The sequence below is a fragment of the Bombyx mandarina genome, chromosome 15 (genome assembly GCF_030267445.1).
Source record: "Bombyx mandarina strain Sakado chromosome 15, ASM3026744v2".
NCBI lineage: Eukaryota > Metazoa > Arthropoda > Insecta > Lepidoptera > Bombycidae > Bombyx > Bombyx mandarina.
Window position 1 is genome coordinate 2,380,653 of NC_143221.1, and position 18,110 is coordinate 2,398,762.

Sequence of the window (18,110 nt, forward strand, 5' to 3'; positions counted from 1 at the left end):
AATATACGCAATATTTAATTCTTATAAAATTCATAGAGATAAAAAGAAATATAAATGTACATATATTGTCCACTTCTATAAATTCTAAAGGCTACTTTTTTTTGCCTACCTAAGCTCATAGCCTTGAGGGGCTATTTCAGCGTAACCTTAACTAGTAGCTCACGGGGCTTAAACGTGACGACATTGCTAACACAAATCCTAGCAAGAGCCGTGCTTTGCTGAATCTATCACCGGATCGGAAACGCGACACACTGAGAAGATCCGGCGAGAAATTCAGTGGGCTGTGTCTGAGGGTTCATTCATTCGTCGAGCCCTTCGTCGCAAGCGACGGGTTCGACGAGAACGATGACCGGTGCTTGAGGTACCTAAAAGCACCGTTAGTAGATCGGGAGGATCCGAAATGATAGGGCTGTATGTGAGATTTACCTCAAACGCCGAATATATTTATATACTTTTTTTTTGTGTATGTATTTGTAATTTAATATAAATATACCACTATTCACTCTGCACTGATTGGTAGAGATTGCTTTAGGCATTAAGTTCGTCAATGTAAATTTTACATGAAGTGTAATAAATAAATAAAATAAAATATATTGGCCAGTTCTATAAATTCTAAAGACTGTAATGCTACTGACACGACGCGCAGTCGTCCGTGTTGATGGCGCAGTCCTTGCCCTCGTATCCCCTGGCGCACAGACACGCGTACGAGCCCTCCGTGTTGATGCAGGTCGCCTCGTTGTGGCAGGGCGCCGTCACCGCGCACTCGTCCACGTCGCGCTCGCACAGCGCGCCCGTCCACCCGACCGGGCACTGGCACGTGAACTCCGCGTACGACGCCTCCGCCACGCACCGCCCGCCGTGACGACATCTGTTCATAGATCAACAAATAATATTAATATTGACTGTGTATTTTCACACGCTTTATATTAGCTTCACTTGTATGTATGTTTGTATGTTTGTAACTGACCCTTTTAGACGCGATTTTGACCCACTTTAAACGGCCAGATTTCATTCAAACTTTGTGGATTTATCGAGGACCAATGACAATACACTAATTTGATAAGATAATTCCATTATTCAATTTGCATTAATTTTGGCACTTGTTGACTAGGCTACTAGGCCGGGGTCTCGGGGTGATGCGCTAGTAAATGCAACAAGAGCTTACTGGTTCGGCATGCAAGGGTCGAGGGTGTTTTCGCAGTTTCGTCCGGAATGTGGGGGGGCGCAGACGCAGCGGTACCCGTTCACCAGGTCGATGCACGAGCCGCCGTGCAGACAAGGGTTGCCGGCGCAGTCGTCGATGTTCGTCTCGCAGTTCACGCCTGGACGAAACAACAAAAAACTTTAGGGCTCTGTGAATGTTCGTATCTACGTAATTTAAATCTGCAATATTTAAGTACAGCAAGCGCACGAGTTCATGTCCATCCTGAGGAATGCGATAGTGCTGTGAATTAGTTAATTATATGGTAATGTCAATAATAACTATCGATTTATTATTACAATAATAACTCGATTACAATAATAACTATCGAAGGTAATTTTGCAAATTATGAAATAAAACAAATGTGATAACTAATTACCTATTTATTTCTAATAGAGAATTTTTTTTTTTAAATTCCAATTCAATTATAACCGGATGAAAAGACAATCGACAGAGTCCTATCAGAGTCGGAATCAGTATCTTTTTTTCTACCTGAACTTGTTGGAAGCGGAGTAGTCATGGTTTATTCACAATGAAATAACATAATAGCATTAGCGTAAATTTTCGGTTTTTTTTATGATCGAAAGATTACTGATGGCCCGGAGGCCTTTCCAGCTTCACCAGGACAGGTTGGCGAGCAAAGGCTCAGCCGGGAGGGGTAGGATTTGCTAACAACTACCCGAGCGCCTCCGAAGGAGACCTAACAACTCAAGAGCAATCGCGAATGAATCTACTACCGGATCGGAATCGCGACCCACTGAGAAGATCCGGCGAGAAACTCAGCGGGCTGATGCATGGGTTAGGTTGCACGTCGACCTCTCTGTCGAGTTCGACGAGTACGGTTAACGGGGTTCCTCGCCTGCTCCTAGTGTTAGAGCTGAAGGTATCTAATGCAAGAGTTATTGGATCTGATGGATCCATAAGGACAATATCAGTAAGCGCGCGTCACAGCCGTCAAGGACAACACTCGACGTCAGACAAACGCGGGGATGCAGGCGGAAGCGGGGCGAGCTGCCCTCCCACGCGACGCCTTTGGCCCCGATGGACATGAACTCGCGCGCATACAGTATAAGAGGCAGAGCCTGCACGGGTCTGTATTGAAGCCTATCTCTGTGGCGAAGAGTTTGAGGATAATTGAGATGTTGTTCAAAGCCTTCACTTTATTCATGTGCTTTGAAGTTATCGCTTACAAAAAAAAATTATAATACGTGATATGACTGAAGTTCAAAATAAATTTGAGCTTTCAACGAGACATGAAAGAAAGAGTTACGTTATTTATGGAACAAACAAATTTTGGGAGTTTCTAATGTGAACTAAAAGTCCTCTAAATATTTAACTATATATAATCGAATTATTCTGACCGGTAAATCCAAGAATACAGTCGCATTTGTAAGCGTTCAGTCGATCATGACAAGTGCCGCCGTGTTGACAAGGGTTCGAGCTGCACTCATCTATATCGCGTTCACAGCGTTGTCCTAAGAAAAAAATTAACAATTAATAAAATAAAAAAATCATAAAACTTGCAACTTCTATTTCTTTATAGATCTGTGTGCTCTTAACACACATGACATAGAATGATTAGACAGCACAACTTTTCAACAAAATCCATTTAATAATACGTTAAGCAAAAACTTGGATGCAGGTGGCAATGGACCGGTCGCACTGGAAATCTATTGGAGAGGCCTATGTTCAGCAGTGGACGGCGATAGGCTGAAATGATGATGATGAAGCAAAAACTTTGTGCCCCTTTTGGCGAAAATTGTGCGGACGGAGGAATTAGAAAATTCTCACAATTATAAATATTACAGAGTGCAGAATGCTAATAATTTTTAATTAAATTATGTTTAAAAAATACATTAAATCAATGAATAAATAAAATCGCACACTACATACATACTATGTATTTGACATACACACACATTTATAGTCTTTTGTTTATTGTTAAAGTTAAAGTCAAATTGTCAAATTGAGAATAGATTAATATTTTTTGTCTTTAGTATTGTCTACAGTGTATACTTGACGAAATCTTTGATATAGATAGAACAATGATGATTATAGAAATGTGACAATAGAACCATAATAATGTTCAAACTTATAATTTAAATTGATAATAGTCGAATTTCGACCACTAAGCGACCACTAGTATTGTTAAAGCTGTCTATACCTCCGTAACCAGGAAGGCAGTGACATATGAACTGGTTGACACCATCCTCGCAGGAGCCGCCGTTGGTGCACGGATTCGAAGCACACTCGTTAACATCGGACAAGCATCTGTGAATAACATAATAAATAATAATAATAAATATAAATATTTACTAACAATCACGCCACGTTAACTGGTCCCGTGCTAAGTTCGTAAAGAAATTGTATTACAAGTACCAGATAACGGAAATAAATGTAAGATTTTGATTATACATATATTTAATTAACATCCATAACCCTGGAAAAGACATTTTATATTTATCATACAAATATCTTCCCTTGGCGGGATTCGAACCCGCGACCCCCTTGTGTAGTGACCATCTATCTCACTACACAAGGCCAGACGGCCGTAAATTCTATTGTATTGAGTGAATATTAAAAAGTCCGTATCGAACATATTTAGGATGGTTCGGACATGTAGTGTGTATGGATTAGGATCGGACTCTGAAAGGGGGGGGGGGGACCGGAGGGACGCCGCCCCGTAGGGAGGCCCAAGTACAGCTGGTCTGACGCGGTGGAAGTGAGCTCCAAGTGTCGGACTGGCAAGGTGTTGCGCAATTGCGCAACGCCAAGATGAATGGCTAAGTTTATTGTCAGAGGCCAAGACCGACTTCGGGGTCATAGCGCCAGCGCAGTAGTAGTAGAACATATTTCAATTTGGGTGCTTATTAAGTTTATTTTTTTTTAATTAATAGGATGGCATAATTTAGAATTTACTTAATTAAATTGGCAGAGAGTATTTTTAAACGAGAACATGATTCAAAATGTCTCCAACCCACTGAGTTTCTCGCCGGACCTTCTCAGTGGGCCGCGATTTCAATCCGGTGGTAGGTTCTGCGAAACACTGCTCTTTCTAGGGTTAGTGTTAGCAAATTCTCTCAGTTTGAGCCCGTGAGCTCATTTACCAGTCAGTGAGTAACTGCAATAGCCCCTTAGGCTACCCATCAGCGAATAAAAAGGATTTCAAAATCTCATCCTTGTTAAACTTACCTAGCATCGTAGTATCCTCTTGGACATTCGCATCTGAATCCGTTAATTCGATCGATACATTTGCCGCCATTAGCGCAAGGATTTGACAAACATTCATTGATGTTCGTCTCGCAATGTTGACCAGTGAAACCGGGAATACATTCGCAGGTATATCTAAGGGAATTGAGGTTCATATTAATATTGCTAATTAAATTATAACAAAATAAATTTATTTTTCAAATAAAAAAAAAATTGTGAGTTGACAATGCAAATCTATTAGACACTATTATCGATTCTACTATTAAATAATATTTAAGCAGATTAATTTTACTGTGTTAGTCAAAATAAAAAACGTATAAAAGGTATTAAATAAGATAAGCAAACTTACTCAAAATAGTTATTGCTGCGTGTAAAGAAAATAATGGTGAATTAAAAATGTCATAAAACGGTTTTACCCAAAGCGAATAAAGGCGTCAAGCATCCAAACAATTAGATTAAAGAACATAAACCAAACTAATTAGCATTAGTAGAAGCAAAATAAAAGCAAATATAGTTCAGTAATAATACTTTGAGAAACATGTGAATTAAAAGCAATCTATTATCAATCTACTTAAAATGGGTCTCTCGTTAATCTAAAAGTATGATATGGTACCTGTTGATGCCATCAATACACGTAGCCCCATTCCTGCAAGGGTTGGAGTAGCACTCGTTCACGTTGATTTCACAGTTCCTCCCTGAAGTACCGGGTTTACAGCGACACTGATATCCACCGATCAAATCTTCGCAGTGCCCTAAAAAAATTGTGTATTTATAACCTTTTGAGCCCGAACCATCGATAGATCGACGCTCTATTGCGTATAAAATGCGGAGCGTCGGTATACCGACTATTGCGCAGTTTGGTTATAGGTATCGACCTGTACGGTCGTTAATTATTTTGCTGTGAAAATAAGTATTTTTTATAAGGTACGTTCTTTTAAAAATCATTTATCAATTTTTGAAAATTAAGTAAAAATAGGCTCAGCACTAAAAGGGTTAACTTTGAAATCACCCAAAATGCTTAGTAGAATAGCATCTGCGCATATAGATAAATGTAACATTATAATGTTATCTCTGATTTGCCAGAGTGCTTTGTTCACTTGTTTTTGCACTCCGATCCCTTCAGGAAGTGGTTTTCCTTTATTATCCTTTATTATTATTGTAACTATGTACATTAAAAGTCTAGTCCTGATATTTAAAAGTGGGAGGGGGAGCTTTGTAAAATTTGATTTTGTTGATGACAATACTGTCTTCTGAAATATATTGTTACTCAATTACCAAATTCTTTCTCTTTAATCCTGCAATCATTCTAATGGCTTTATTTTATTTTGGCGTTATTTCATAGAATTGTGTTATCTCACTTTCCTTTCCTGGTTACAATCCTTTGGTCAGATGGTACGAAGTTTTTCGTTAGTAGTAAAAATACATAAAATCAATAAAAAAATAATTACTAACACTAGCATGTATTTGCCACACACACGCATCTCTTTTGTTTATTGTTAAAGTCTGTGATCAAATTGAAAATAGATATTGAGCTTTGCATTGCTATTGATGCAAGAATTGAGCACAAGAATATTGTTTGTCTTTAATATTATTTTTCTATGGGCGAAATCTGTGATCATAGAAGTAATAATGTCCTTGACGGTAGAACCATAATAATGTTATAATAACTTATAATTTAAATTGACAATTTCGACGGCTGGGCGACCACTAGCTCTGTCTAACTTACCTCCGAACTGGCAGGGATTCGACTCACACTCGTTGATTTGGGTCTGACAGACCCTGCCCGTGTACCCCGGATGACAGTTGCAGGTGAAGCTGTTGTCCCCGTCGATGCACTCGCCCCGGTGACACGGCGCCGACAAACAGTCATTGATGTTCGTCTCACACGACATGCCTGTTGTGTTGGTCATTCAAATAGAACTATATACCTAATTGCGAGGCGTAGGCTTTCTGATGACAACCACGATCCTCAAGGGATACGTTTTCTTTTTATTGCTTAGATGGGTGGACCAGCTCATGGCTAAATACCATGACCTACCTTGAGATACGAGTACTAAGATCTCAGGTTTTACAGTAAAACGACTGTCCCACCCTTCAAACCGAAACGCATTACTGCTTCACGGCAGAAATAGGCAGGGTGATGGTACATACCGGTGCGGACTCACAAGAAGTCCAACCATCAGTAGGATACCTACACCTTACATTACCACTTCAGTGTGCTTAGTGCGAGTTTTGTAACGGTCTCGATAGCGTAAAAGTTAACTCAAATTTGAATGTAGTTGGAACGTTACTAGGGTTGGAACGTTACTAGGGGCACTGTTCCAACTACATTCAAATTTGAGTTAACTTTTACGCTATCGAGACCGTTACAAAACTCGCACTAAGCACACAGATACGTGGTAAAAATTGCTTAAACGTCAAATGTCGATATTTTTTCGGATGATTCGTTAACTAAATCAATGGTTAGGGCTAATTTAGGGATTGATAAATCATTTTTACACGTGTTACCTGTATAGCCCGCGGGACATTCGCATGTGTATCCAGCTATAGAGTCGTGGCACGTGCCGCTATTACGGCACGGACTAGACGCGCAGTCGTCGATATTGACTTGACAACGAGCCCCCGTGAACCTGGGTGAGAGAATTAAGACGTTTGTATAGTAAAGCACAGTAATAAACCAAATTTTGAATTCGTTCGCATAGAGTTTCATAGAACAAAAAGTAGAAAGCAAACAATTTGTTTGGTTAAAAATTCAGTTTGAATTTCGAGAGAATCAACGGGCTAATTGTGAGTTTTGTTTTTCCTTTTTACAAACTACCTTCATTAGTCCGCAACAATCCAGAATTCATGTAATGAAACTAAAACATGCATTGCATCTATTGACTGTTGCTTTGTTAAAGTTTGTTGTGGAAATAAAAAAAAAATATATTGAAAAGAAAATATTTTAGTTTCATGGTAAAATAATGTATTGGATGATGGCGTAAATATTCACAAGGGTCGCGCAGGTTACATACGAACATACGCTTTACGGGAATGAGACAGATTATACCGATACTTCCAAGATTTTATTGGCCCATTGAATTACTTACTCTCTTCAAACAACTAGCCTATTCAGACAATCAGTATGCATGTGTAATATGAAGACATTACATTAAACGTCTAATTCTAAATTGATTGTAGCTCACCCAATAACGCAGGTACATCGAAAGGCGTTGATCATATCATGACAAACTCCTCCATTCAGGCAGGGGTTGTTAGCGCATTCGTCGATTTCAACCTCGCATTGAGTTCCCGTGAAACCTGGAAACGAACACACGGTTATTTTGGTCAAAGCATTTTGTGATAAAATCATATTTACACGTTTAATAGAGGATGGTACTTTTTTTCCCCTACCTATGCTGATAGCCTTGGGAGGCTATATCAGCTTCACCCTGACGTGTAGGTGAGCTCACGGGGCTCAAACCAGAGTGTTGCTAACATTGGCCCTAGCAAGAGTCGTGCTTCGCAGAATCTACCACCGGATCGGAGACGCGACCCGCTGAGAAGATCCGGCGAGAAACTCAATGGGCTGTGTCTGTGGGTTAATTCGCTCGTCGAGCCCTTCGTCGCAAGCGATACACATCTCAAGGTGGGTGGCGCATTTACGTTGTAAATTTCTATGGGCCCCAGTAGCCACTTAACACCAGTTGGGCTGTGAGTTCGTCCACCCAACAAAGCAATAAAAATAATAATTAAACAATGTGGATTTATTTTACCGCTTCCCTGGTCATATCCAAGTCTGGCCAAATATGTCGTTTAATCAATAAACAGTTTCTAGATTAACTGACCATATCAATCTAGCCTATTTCAACGACTTCTAACGTAATCATAAATATTACTATGCGGATATTATCCGTACTGTATACTTCGGTTTTCAATTATCTGACATTATTTTCATTCTATTAGAAGTCAGAAGCTGAGTTTCGTAACGATTTCTGCCTTTTTGTTTTATTTTATACAACGATCCAAATTGATTAACCTTTCTGGGATTCATGAGCTCCTCTCGCAATTTATGTGAATCACCATTCAAATTTTTAATAGGCAAAGATATCATGTCTATCCCACAGGTCTTGTCTCCGCGCAAGAATGCTAATTGGCCTCAACGTTCCTGACGTTCGGGATTCATTATTTACGTAAACAATCAAATGTACATCTTACTTTGTGGAGATAAAGATCAAGTTACATTGATTGTTTTAGTTCAGTGCAGAACCGGATCCGTGATCGTGAATTTGGAATAACAGCTTTATACCGATCTTTCTAAGAGTGAAAATTCGATGTACATTTTTGATATTGCCTGGGGCCGGACAATCCAGCTATGGCCAGTATTCACAGTGTCCATTTAAAGACTTGTTGTAAATCGCATCTTAGGCGGTAACTCTTATTTTCGAGGCCTACGTTTTATTTTTGCATGGCAACAGTATTCCGTTCGAGCTGCCCGAAGAATACAATAAAGCCAAATCGGGTAGGTTGCTTTGCATCTGCAAAAACTATGAATTCTTCTGTAATGAAAGGAAAAGTACACAAAATACAAGGAAAGCCAAATTTAGGTTTGGTTGTTCAAGTTTTTAAATGAAATTGCTTCTTTCGTGATAATAACCCTTTTTAAACTAAGTTTATTATTAAAAAAAAAATTATACTAATATTTTTACAACATCTCTTTGTCGTGCAACACGCCTTAACATTGTTATCAAGTTAAAACAAAGCCACTAAAATGATATTACGTAATCGAAACAGTATTTAAACGACTTGACCTAAAGACCGTGGTCAAGACACGTGGTAGGGGACGCCACGCCCCGCGCTCGCTCGCTTGTCGCTTGGATCGAGTTGTAGGTGAACAGAGTTTTAAAATAAAAAAATTTGAACATAAGAAAATGGATGGATTGCGTGAAAGACGATATGTGTAAGAGGGTAGTGAGCGAAGAAATGGTATATGATAGAGGAGTATGGAAGGAGAAAACATGTTGCGCCGACCCCAGGTGACTGGGAAAAGGACAGAAGAACGATATTGGAGATATTCTGATTATTCCCTCCGGTCATCGTCCTAGTCGAACCCGTCGCCTGCGACGAAGGGCTCGACGAGTAAATTAACCCTCAGACACAGCCCACTGAGTTTCTCGCCGGTTCTTCTCAGTGGGTGGTTCAGAGTATGGAAGGAGAAAACATGTTGCGTCAACCCCAGGAGACTGGGAGAAGGGCAGGAGAATGATGATGAAAAGCTGTGTATTTTCTTAGTCATAAGTCGTTTCTACCGCCATACCATAATTAAGTCGTAATGAGTTAAGCTCATCTTCTACATTAAAAAGCCTAGTGCAAAATTATTTTAGTAAGTACACGAAATAACCACAGTGCCACGGTCGGACAACGTCACGATTTTGAATCACATAACCGCGTTGAGAATGTCCAGCGCATGTTAATGTCGGCTCTATGCGCATAATTGAATGCTTAATACAACTTTTAGATACTTACGACCAGCTGCTGACTGCTTTAAGGTACACTGTGTATCGTGTTGACTTATTTTTGCTGTTATAGATCGCTTTATTAGGCCGCTATTTTTAGCGCTATAAGCACGCAACGCTCTGTCGCGGCGTTAGGACGCTTTGACGTCCGCGTTGTAATTTTTTACAAATTTTATTTTAGCGTCCGAGTGAATGTTTATTAAAATGCTAGATAATGCCCTAAAAAATTATATAAATAGTTAGAAAATACCCATGCTTAAACAATGCCACATCTGAATCACTCGATTTCTTAATACATACTTTTAAATGTTCACACTGCTATCGAAAGGCACTATCATTTGGGGAATGCATTGCGTCAAGGAGCGTTAGACTCATCTAGTCAATTGGTGTGACATGAAAAGAGCGCGACGTTAAGTACGCGGCGCTAGGTACGCGTTCTTTTTGACGAAGGCTTAAAGGATAAGACGTCCGGTGCATTCGTAGCGATGCAACGGTGTTCGAATCCCGCAGGCGGGTACCAATTTTTCTAATGAAATACGTACTTAACAATTGTTCACGTTTGACTTCCACGGTGAAGGAATAACATCGTGTAATAAAAATCAAACCCGCAAAATTATAATTTGCGTAATTACTGGTGGTAGGACCTCTTGTGAGTCCGCACGGGTAGGTACCACCGCCCCGCCTATTTCTGCCGTGAAGCAGTAATGCGTTTCGGTTTGAAGGGTAGCGCTGCCGTTGTAACTATGCTGAGACCTTAGAACTTCTGTCTCAAGGTGTGTGGCGCATTTGCGTTGTAGATGTCTGTGGGTTCCAGTAACCACTTAACACCAGGTGGGCTGTGAGCTCGTCCACACATATAGGCAATAAAAAATAAATAAATAAAAAGTTACAGCGGCTGCCCTACCCTTCAAATCGAAACGCCTTAGTGCTTCTCGGCAGAAATGGGCAGGGTGGTGATACCTACCCGTGCGGACTCACTCACAAGAGGTCCTACCACCAGTAAAAGTTTACGAATAAAGAAGTTCTTTGCCATATAATTTTTTTCCAAATATTAACTTATAATAAATGGCTCTCCTGTAAAGTTTCAAATAAGTCGCTTAAGCCAAATAGCTTTTTACGCCTCGAACGATTTAATAATTTGTTTTAATTGGGGTAGTTGTGTTATAGTATATGAGGAGTACAATGTCGAAAAATCCGCCATCATGTTTCAAGATGGCGAGGATTTCTACGGACGCTAATAACCATTTAACGCGATAAAAAAAAGACAATGCGAAATATTCAAATAAACAATTCCATTTGGTCACAGGCATGTGTGAGAGGTAACTTTGCTAAATATTATGGAAATTTTGTTACCGTAATGGTAAGTACAATTTTATTTAGCTGTTTTATATAATAATATGGTTGCCGTTACGGAGTGTGGCTTTTTACGCATCATTGCTTCCATGACACGCTATGCTACGTATTATATAAATCTATGTAACTTTGTAACGACGTATTGTATATTCCAATATGGGTGTCATCCGTCAAATTGTCAATACCGTTAACAACAATATCGATTTTATTATTCAGTATTGTCGTGCTGAATATTGCAAAAAAAAATCCGCGATTTTCCTTTTAAGCCTAAACTCATGATCATGATCATGAAATCATGAGCTCCCTATCTCTAAAGCTGCTTTCAGACTAAGCTATACTATAGTTTTATTTTATTTTATTGCTTAGATATTTGATTTATGGGGAAAATTTTCAACTTTACAGGGAAGCCATTTGGAGGTTAAAACTTGGAAAAAATGTTATGACAAAAAAATACTTCTTCAGCTATATCAGTGGGGTAAACTTAAGCGAAGTTCAATTAAAAATATCGAACTGTTGATGCTAGTACCTTAAAAAACGGAGCTTTAATTACAAAGATAAATGTAGTGTATTAAGAGAAATGTTGCTTACATTAAATAGCTTATCACCCCTCGAATTATGAAGACAGTAAAAACGCGAGATTGTCTATCTGTGCTGCACGTGTGATAAGTTTGAACACTTATATCTAAATATGACTTTAATAATTAATCCCATAAACGAATATGAGTTATCAATTAAGCAGGTGATTACATAAAGCATTGAGGTCGATGGCAAGTGCTTCCGCGTCGGAGACAATGCTCAGGCGCCGCTTACCGCGTCATGGGAACCGAACTCAGGGCTGGCGATGACGATTTTTTTTATTTTTTTATTTTATTTCTTAGATGGCCAGGTGGACGAGGTCATAGCCCACCCAGTTAAGTGATTACTAGAGCCCATATACATCTATAACGTGAATGCGCTACCCTCCTTGAGATATAAGCTCTAAGGTCTCAAGTATAGTTACAACGGTTGTCGCACTGAGTGACTCTGAGTTTCTCACTGGATTTTTGTTCTCAATGGGTCGCGACTCCGAACCTGTCGTAAATTCAGCGAGGCACTGCTCTTGCTAGGGCTAGTGTTAGCGAATTGTCTCAGGTTGAACTCGTGAATATATCTACCAGACCCCGTGTAGCTCAAATTGCCCCCTAGGCTACGAACGAATAGGTAGGAAAAGAAAAAATATATAATATTATATATATTTACAGTGGCAGCCCTACACCCCTCTCGTTCGCACGGCTTCTAGTAATGACAATCATCTGTGCGAGCGCTGTCAGTGCCCGAGCAAATTGTAACCTCAGACTCTAGTAGTACATTCACCGTTTTATAGAAAGAACTTTTTTGAAAAGGAACAGTTCGACTGAAATATTCACGCGTATTATGGACGATTGGCACCAGCTGGCACTTTTAAAGGCATTCTTCATTATTGGCCTATCTCATTTTTGTTTTATTCTGCTTTTTTTTTATTTTACATGCAATTGCAAATATCGGGAACTGATTAAATGTACAATTTGTAGTAAGAACCTAATAGCTATTTAAAATATTATATATCACGTTATCGTAATATCATATACACTGTTAGGACGGTTAGCGTGGTATGGACATGTGATGCGTAGAGAGAAGATGCATGTGACGTGACTAGGAGATGTATGGTATGGTATGGTGGTATGGACGATATGAGAGAGAGAGAGAGAGAGAGAGAGAGAGGAGTGAGTGTTGAGATGACGACTGATAGAAGAGAATAGAAAAGAAAAATTAGCTGTGCCGACCCCACCTAGTGGGATAGGGTGGAGAAAAGGAAGATAATATCAAATACACTAGACAAGCTTCTTCCTTGGATTTGCCAATTCGCAATTTCAATCCAATAACACTTTTCAATTACAATAAAACCATAGCGAAATAAAACCGAATTAACCTTATCTCATGGCGTTTGACTTTTCTTATGGCAAACATTAAAGTGTTCTAGTTACATAAGACTACACACATTTAAGGCATTAATTTTATCTCTATCGGGTCGTGACTAGTTTGCAATTCAACTACAATAAATACAAGCAATTGCGTTTAATATCAACTGCATTGCCTAGTTACGGTTCACGACAACGCCCAATAATGATTTTCGATTATCTCCGCTAAAACTAATGCGCTTTCCGTTCTCCTATGAAATGGGTATGTGGAGGATTTTTTTCATGAAAATTTTGGGAAGCTTAGATATTATTAGTCCTTACGATCCGACTAACATTCGGCGCCAGTCGTTACTCAGGCCGACTGGTGTAAAATTGGCTACCGAAGCTCGCAACTTGTGGAGGAAACAAAACAAATACCACCAAAACATACCAACGAGCATATCATCGTATTTGCACCTGAAATATCAGAGGAATCCGCATTGATGCCTTCGAGATATGGTGCTGGAGGAAGATTGCAGGTAAAAGATTGGCCCGACCAAATCTGCACGACTTTGGATAGCATGGTCTATAATGCCGCGGAGAACAGAGGAAGGCGGTTAAACATAATCCAGAGAAGGGTAAGGGGAGATGGTCACGACCTTCAGACATTTATTTATTCCATTCAATACAAAGTTAGGCTTACAGTTTGCACCAAAACGCCTGACTCGTTAACACAAAAAACATTATTAAAATTATTAAATACTATTATTATGCTAAAAATAACATTATTTTGGAAAAAAGTGTTCCCAACTATCGGCAAATACGTCAGCATCCTGGGTTTCGGGCAGAAATTCGTTTAACAGCTCTACATGTCCTCGAGGAATGCGACTCAGAGAGGAGGTATTAGTCTAAGCAAGAAAAAGAGACACTTACCAGGCATGCAGACGCATCTGAACGTGCCAGGGTCGTCCAGGCAGGAGCCGTCGTTCCGACATGGGTGACTCTCGCACTCATTGACGTTTGTCTCGCAGCGGGGTCCGGTGAAACCGACCGAGCAGTTACAGGCGAAGGATCCCGGGGTGTTGACGCAGATCCCGTCGTGCTCGCAGGGAGAACCTATGATAAGGGGAAGATATTGGAATATTACATGGAAAGGTTGTTTGGTTTAAGGGACATTTTAGAAACTTTACAGGAGAGCTATTTAAAGTTAAAAAAATTGTAAAAAATATCATGAAAAAAAACTATACTTGAGACCTTAGAACTTATATCTCAAGACGGGTGGCGCATTTACGTTGTAGATGTCTATTGGCTCCAGTAACCACTTAACACCAGGTGGGCTGTGACCTCGTCCATCCATATAAGCAATAAAAAAATTAAAAACTTCTTCAGCTATTCGAAAGTGTCAAACATAATTGAAGTTCAATTAAAAACATCGAATTGTTGATACTAATAATACCAAATAAAACGGACCTTTAATTATATAGATGAATGTCTTATGACCGAAATGTCGCTTAAACTAAATAGCCTTTTGTGTCCGTATTTGACTAATTAGAATTTAATTCAAATTAACTACATCAATGTCAGTCACGTGCATATTGAATGCACTAGAGAACTATTTAAATGATATCAAATATAGTAAGTAATCCCTCTATAACACGGCATTTTCATATTACGCGATTTCAATCTCTCGATATTTCTGTACATACTGTAAAATATAAAATTATTTTTACAGTTCATAACTAATTTCGCGTAACTTTGCACATCGTGTCAATTGTGCTGTTATAAAATTAAATTCTATATTATATATGTACATAACGCGTTATATGGCGTCATAGAAGCGTGTTATGCGGGTATAACGCGGAACCAATCTACCGTGTTATAGGGAGATTACTGCACTTAGGTTCGAGAGTCGTGGACGTGGACAGAAGCTAAAATTAATATTCTTCTTCTTCTTCTTATCAGCCCATGGACGTCCACTGACATAGGCCTCCCCCAAGCCTCGCCACAAAGACCTGTTCTGCGCTGCCTGCATCCAACGGATCCACGCGAACCTCAATAGATAGTCGGCCCATCTTGTGGGAGGCCTACCCACGCTAATATTAACATTTCGGAGTTGAATAAGTTTTAAAAAGGACAATTTTGTTGTAGGTAATCATCGTGGTACCTTGTTCGCATTCGTCGATGTCCTCGGAGCAGTCCAGACCTTTGTATCCGGAGGCGCAGGAGCACGTGTAAGAGCCGTTGATGGGGCTTGTGTCACATATGGCGTCCGCGTGACAAGGATTCGAAGTGCAAGCGTCGTCCAAGTGACACAGGAGACCTGGAAAGACAAGGACGCGTCCGTAATAGGAATCCCATATATACCAGACTCGGCACATAGTTAATTTAGTGTTCTTTTTTTTGTGTTCTTTATAAGCAGGCCATTGATGACACATACTTAAGGATTTATTTTTAATAATTTTTTTAATATTTACTATCTATATATATAAAAATGAATTGTTTTTCGTTAGTCTCGCTAAGACTCGAGAACGGCTGGACCGATTTGGCTAATTTTGGTCTTGAATTATTTGTGGAAGTCCAGACAAGGTTTAAAAGATAGATAAATATAAAAATGCTCGGAAATAAATTAAAATAACAATTTTGTTTTCCCTTTGATGTGTTCCCCCGTCGGACGGATTCCTTTTGTTTGTTCTAAGTTTATGTCTTTTATTTCTCGATTGAGGCACTACAAAGTCTGCCGAGTCAGCTAGTATTCATATAAATAAGGGGTTCATGGATCCAAAGGAGAATTCATTAATTCATAAGGCCTGAGATCATAATTTCAACTGTAAAACTGCTGCCTTAACCTTAGACTATTCTGGTGAGTGCATAAATACTTCGCAATAGAAATGGGTAGGATGATCGAAACCATGAAGCGTGATTGTTCTTGAATTGTGATTCAATTTTAATATCTACGTGTAATATGGAGTGCCGTTCTACAAACAGAACAGCCATTGATCTAAAAGTAAACAAACTTTTCTTCACCCTACATATTGTATTTGTCGCTTTATACCTACACGCCAAATTTGAGATACGTCTTTCCAAGTAAGCACAATAAAACGCGATATTTTACAGGAAATTAGGGAAATATTGTTTCAATGTTGCCACATGAAAATTTTGAAGCAGTTCATATTCTAATAACATTTATAACTTTTTTACGAATGGCTAAGACATTACGAATCTATATATTAATACGTGAAGCAAAAACTTTGTATCCCTTTTTACGAAAATTGCGCGGACGGAGGAGTATGAAATTTTCCACACTTATAGAGAATATAGAGAAGTAGTGCACAATGCTAAGATTTTTAAAAATAATGCTTAAAAGATGCATTAAATCAATAAAGAAAACATTACAAACACTACATACCATGTACTAACTTACAATTCCAATTAATTATAGTCGAATTTCGACTACTGCGGGACCTCTAGTTCAAGTAATAAGTGATCAGAACAACGAAAATATTTTGAGGTCCATTAATAATTAACACCAGTTGAGTATTTCAATGTATATTATTGATTACGAACGACTCCAATGATTTTATAACAGCAAAATAAAAACCATCTAAGTGAAATCCGTTCGTAAGTATGAATAAAACATGGACGTACACGTAATAAAACATCTTGAATTTATTAATTTAAATAATAACGAAAATTTTACAATTCCAATCTTAATGAAGTCGAGAATAATGAGTGATGATAACAATTAATTTATCGTACAGGAAATTGGAAAAGGCCAATAAAATGCAAATAGACGTGGGAATTGAGAGGGGATCGATCAAGAGTTACAGGAAGAAACTTTTGAGAGTCATGAGTGACGCGATTAGGAGAACATCTGCATCCGAATGATAATTTCGTAACAGAAAAAACATACACATAGCTTTTTTTTTTATTGCCTGAATGTGTGGACGAGCTCACAGCCCACCTGGTGTTAAGCGGTTACTGGAACCCATAGACATCTACGACGTAAATGCGCCACACACCCTGAGACATAAGTTCTAAGGTCTCAGTATAGTTACAACGGCTGCCCCACACTTCGAACCGAAACGCATACTGCTTCACGGCAGAAATAGGCGGGGCGGTGGTACCTACCCGCGCGGACGCACAACAGGTCCTACCACCAGTAAGAAGGTATACATGTGTATATATATTTAATAGATTAAAACATTCTCATTCGTTTAAACTAATGATTTTTGTCACGAACAAAACAATTTACAATTTCCGATGAATCTATCAAACAATTCCAGTTATTTAAAGTTTTGCTTTTTTCTGATTTAATTTTTATCTGATCTCTATTTTATATTTTACATATGACATTTTATTTACAATTTACTTTATCTGATGTGAAACGTTACGTTGAATTTGCTTAGAACGAACGCACTTGTGTGAGATACAGGACTGGTATATTTAATTTAACTCATCACGCATCTAAACACAATGAAGGAATAACATTATCTATATATTAATACGTGAAGCAAAAACTTTGTATCCCTTTTTACGAAAATTGGGCAGGCGGAGGAGTATGAAATTTTCCACACTTATAGAGAATATAGAGAATAAGTGCACAATGCTAATATTTTTTTTAAATAATGCAATAAAGATACATTAAATCAATAAAGAAAACATTACACACACTACATACCATGTATTTGACGCACACACGCATGCATACTATTTATTGTCAAACTTTTGTTCTTGACGTCTGTGATCAATTTGAGAATAGATTAAATATTGTTTGTCTTTATTTATTAATTTTTTTATAGAGTAGCCTTGGCGAAATTTATGATTATAGAAGTATAAAACACAATCATAATAGTGTACAAACTTACAATTCCAATTAATTATAGTCGAATTTCGACTACTGCGGGACCTCTAGTATTATTAAAAAGCGAATACGAA

At 38.7% G+C, this 18,110-nt stretch overlaps 1 protein-coding gene across 1 annotated transcript in view; it reads right to left on the bottom strand.

The window, feature by feature from the left end:
• Positions 1-18,110, bottom strand: part of N (neurogenic locus Notch protein) — a 172,519-nt gene that overhangs the window by 18,779 nt on the left and 135,630 nt on the right. Inside the window, exons 7-17 of the mRNA XM_089733047.1 lie at positions 15,340-15,495; positions 14,109-14,291; positions 7,597-7,711; positions 6,920-7,041; positions 6,138-6,305; positions 5,025-5,163; positions 4,394-4,546; positions 3,366-3,472; positions 2,563-2,676; positions 1,166-1,322; positions 636-868 (exon numbers count right to left, since the gene is read on the bottom strand). Of these exons, the coding sequence (XP_089589173.1) occupies positions 636-868; positions 1,166-1,322; positions 2,563-2,676; positions 3,366-3,472; positions 4,394-4,546; positions 5,025-5,163; positions 6,138-6,305; positions 6,920-7,041; positions 7,597-7,711; positions 14,109-14,291; positions 15,340-15,495 (1,647 nt within the window). The remainder of the gene's footprint in view (positions 1-635; positions 869-1,165; positions 1,323-2,562; positions 2,677-3,365; positions 3,473-4,393; positions 4,547-5,024; positions 5,164-6,137; positions 6,306-6,919; positions 7,042-7,596; positions 7,712-14,108; positions 14,292-15,339; positions 15,496-18,110) is intronic.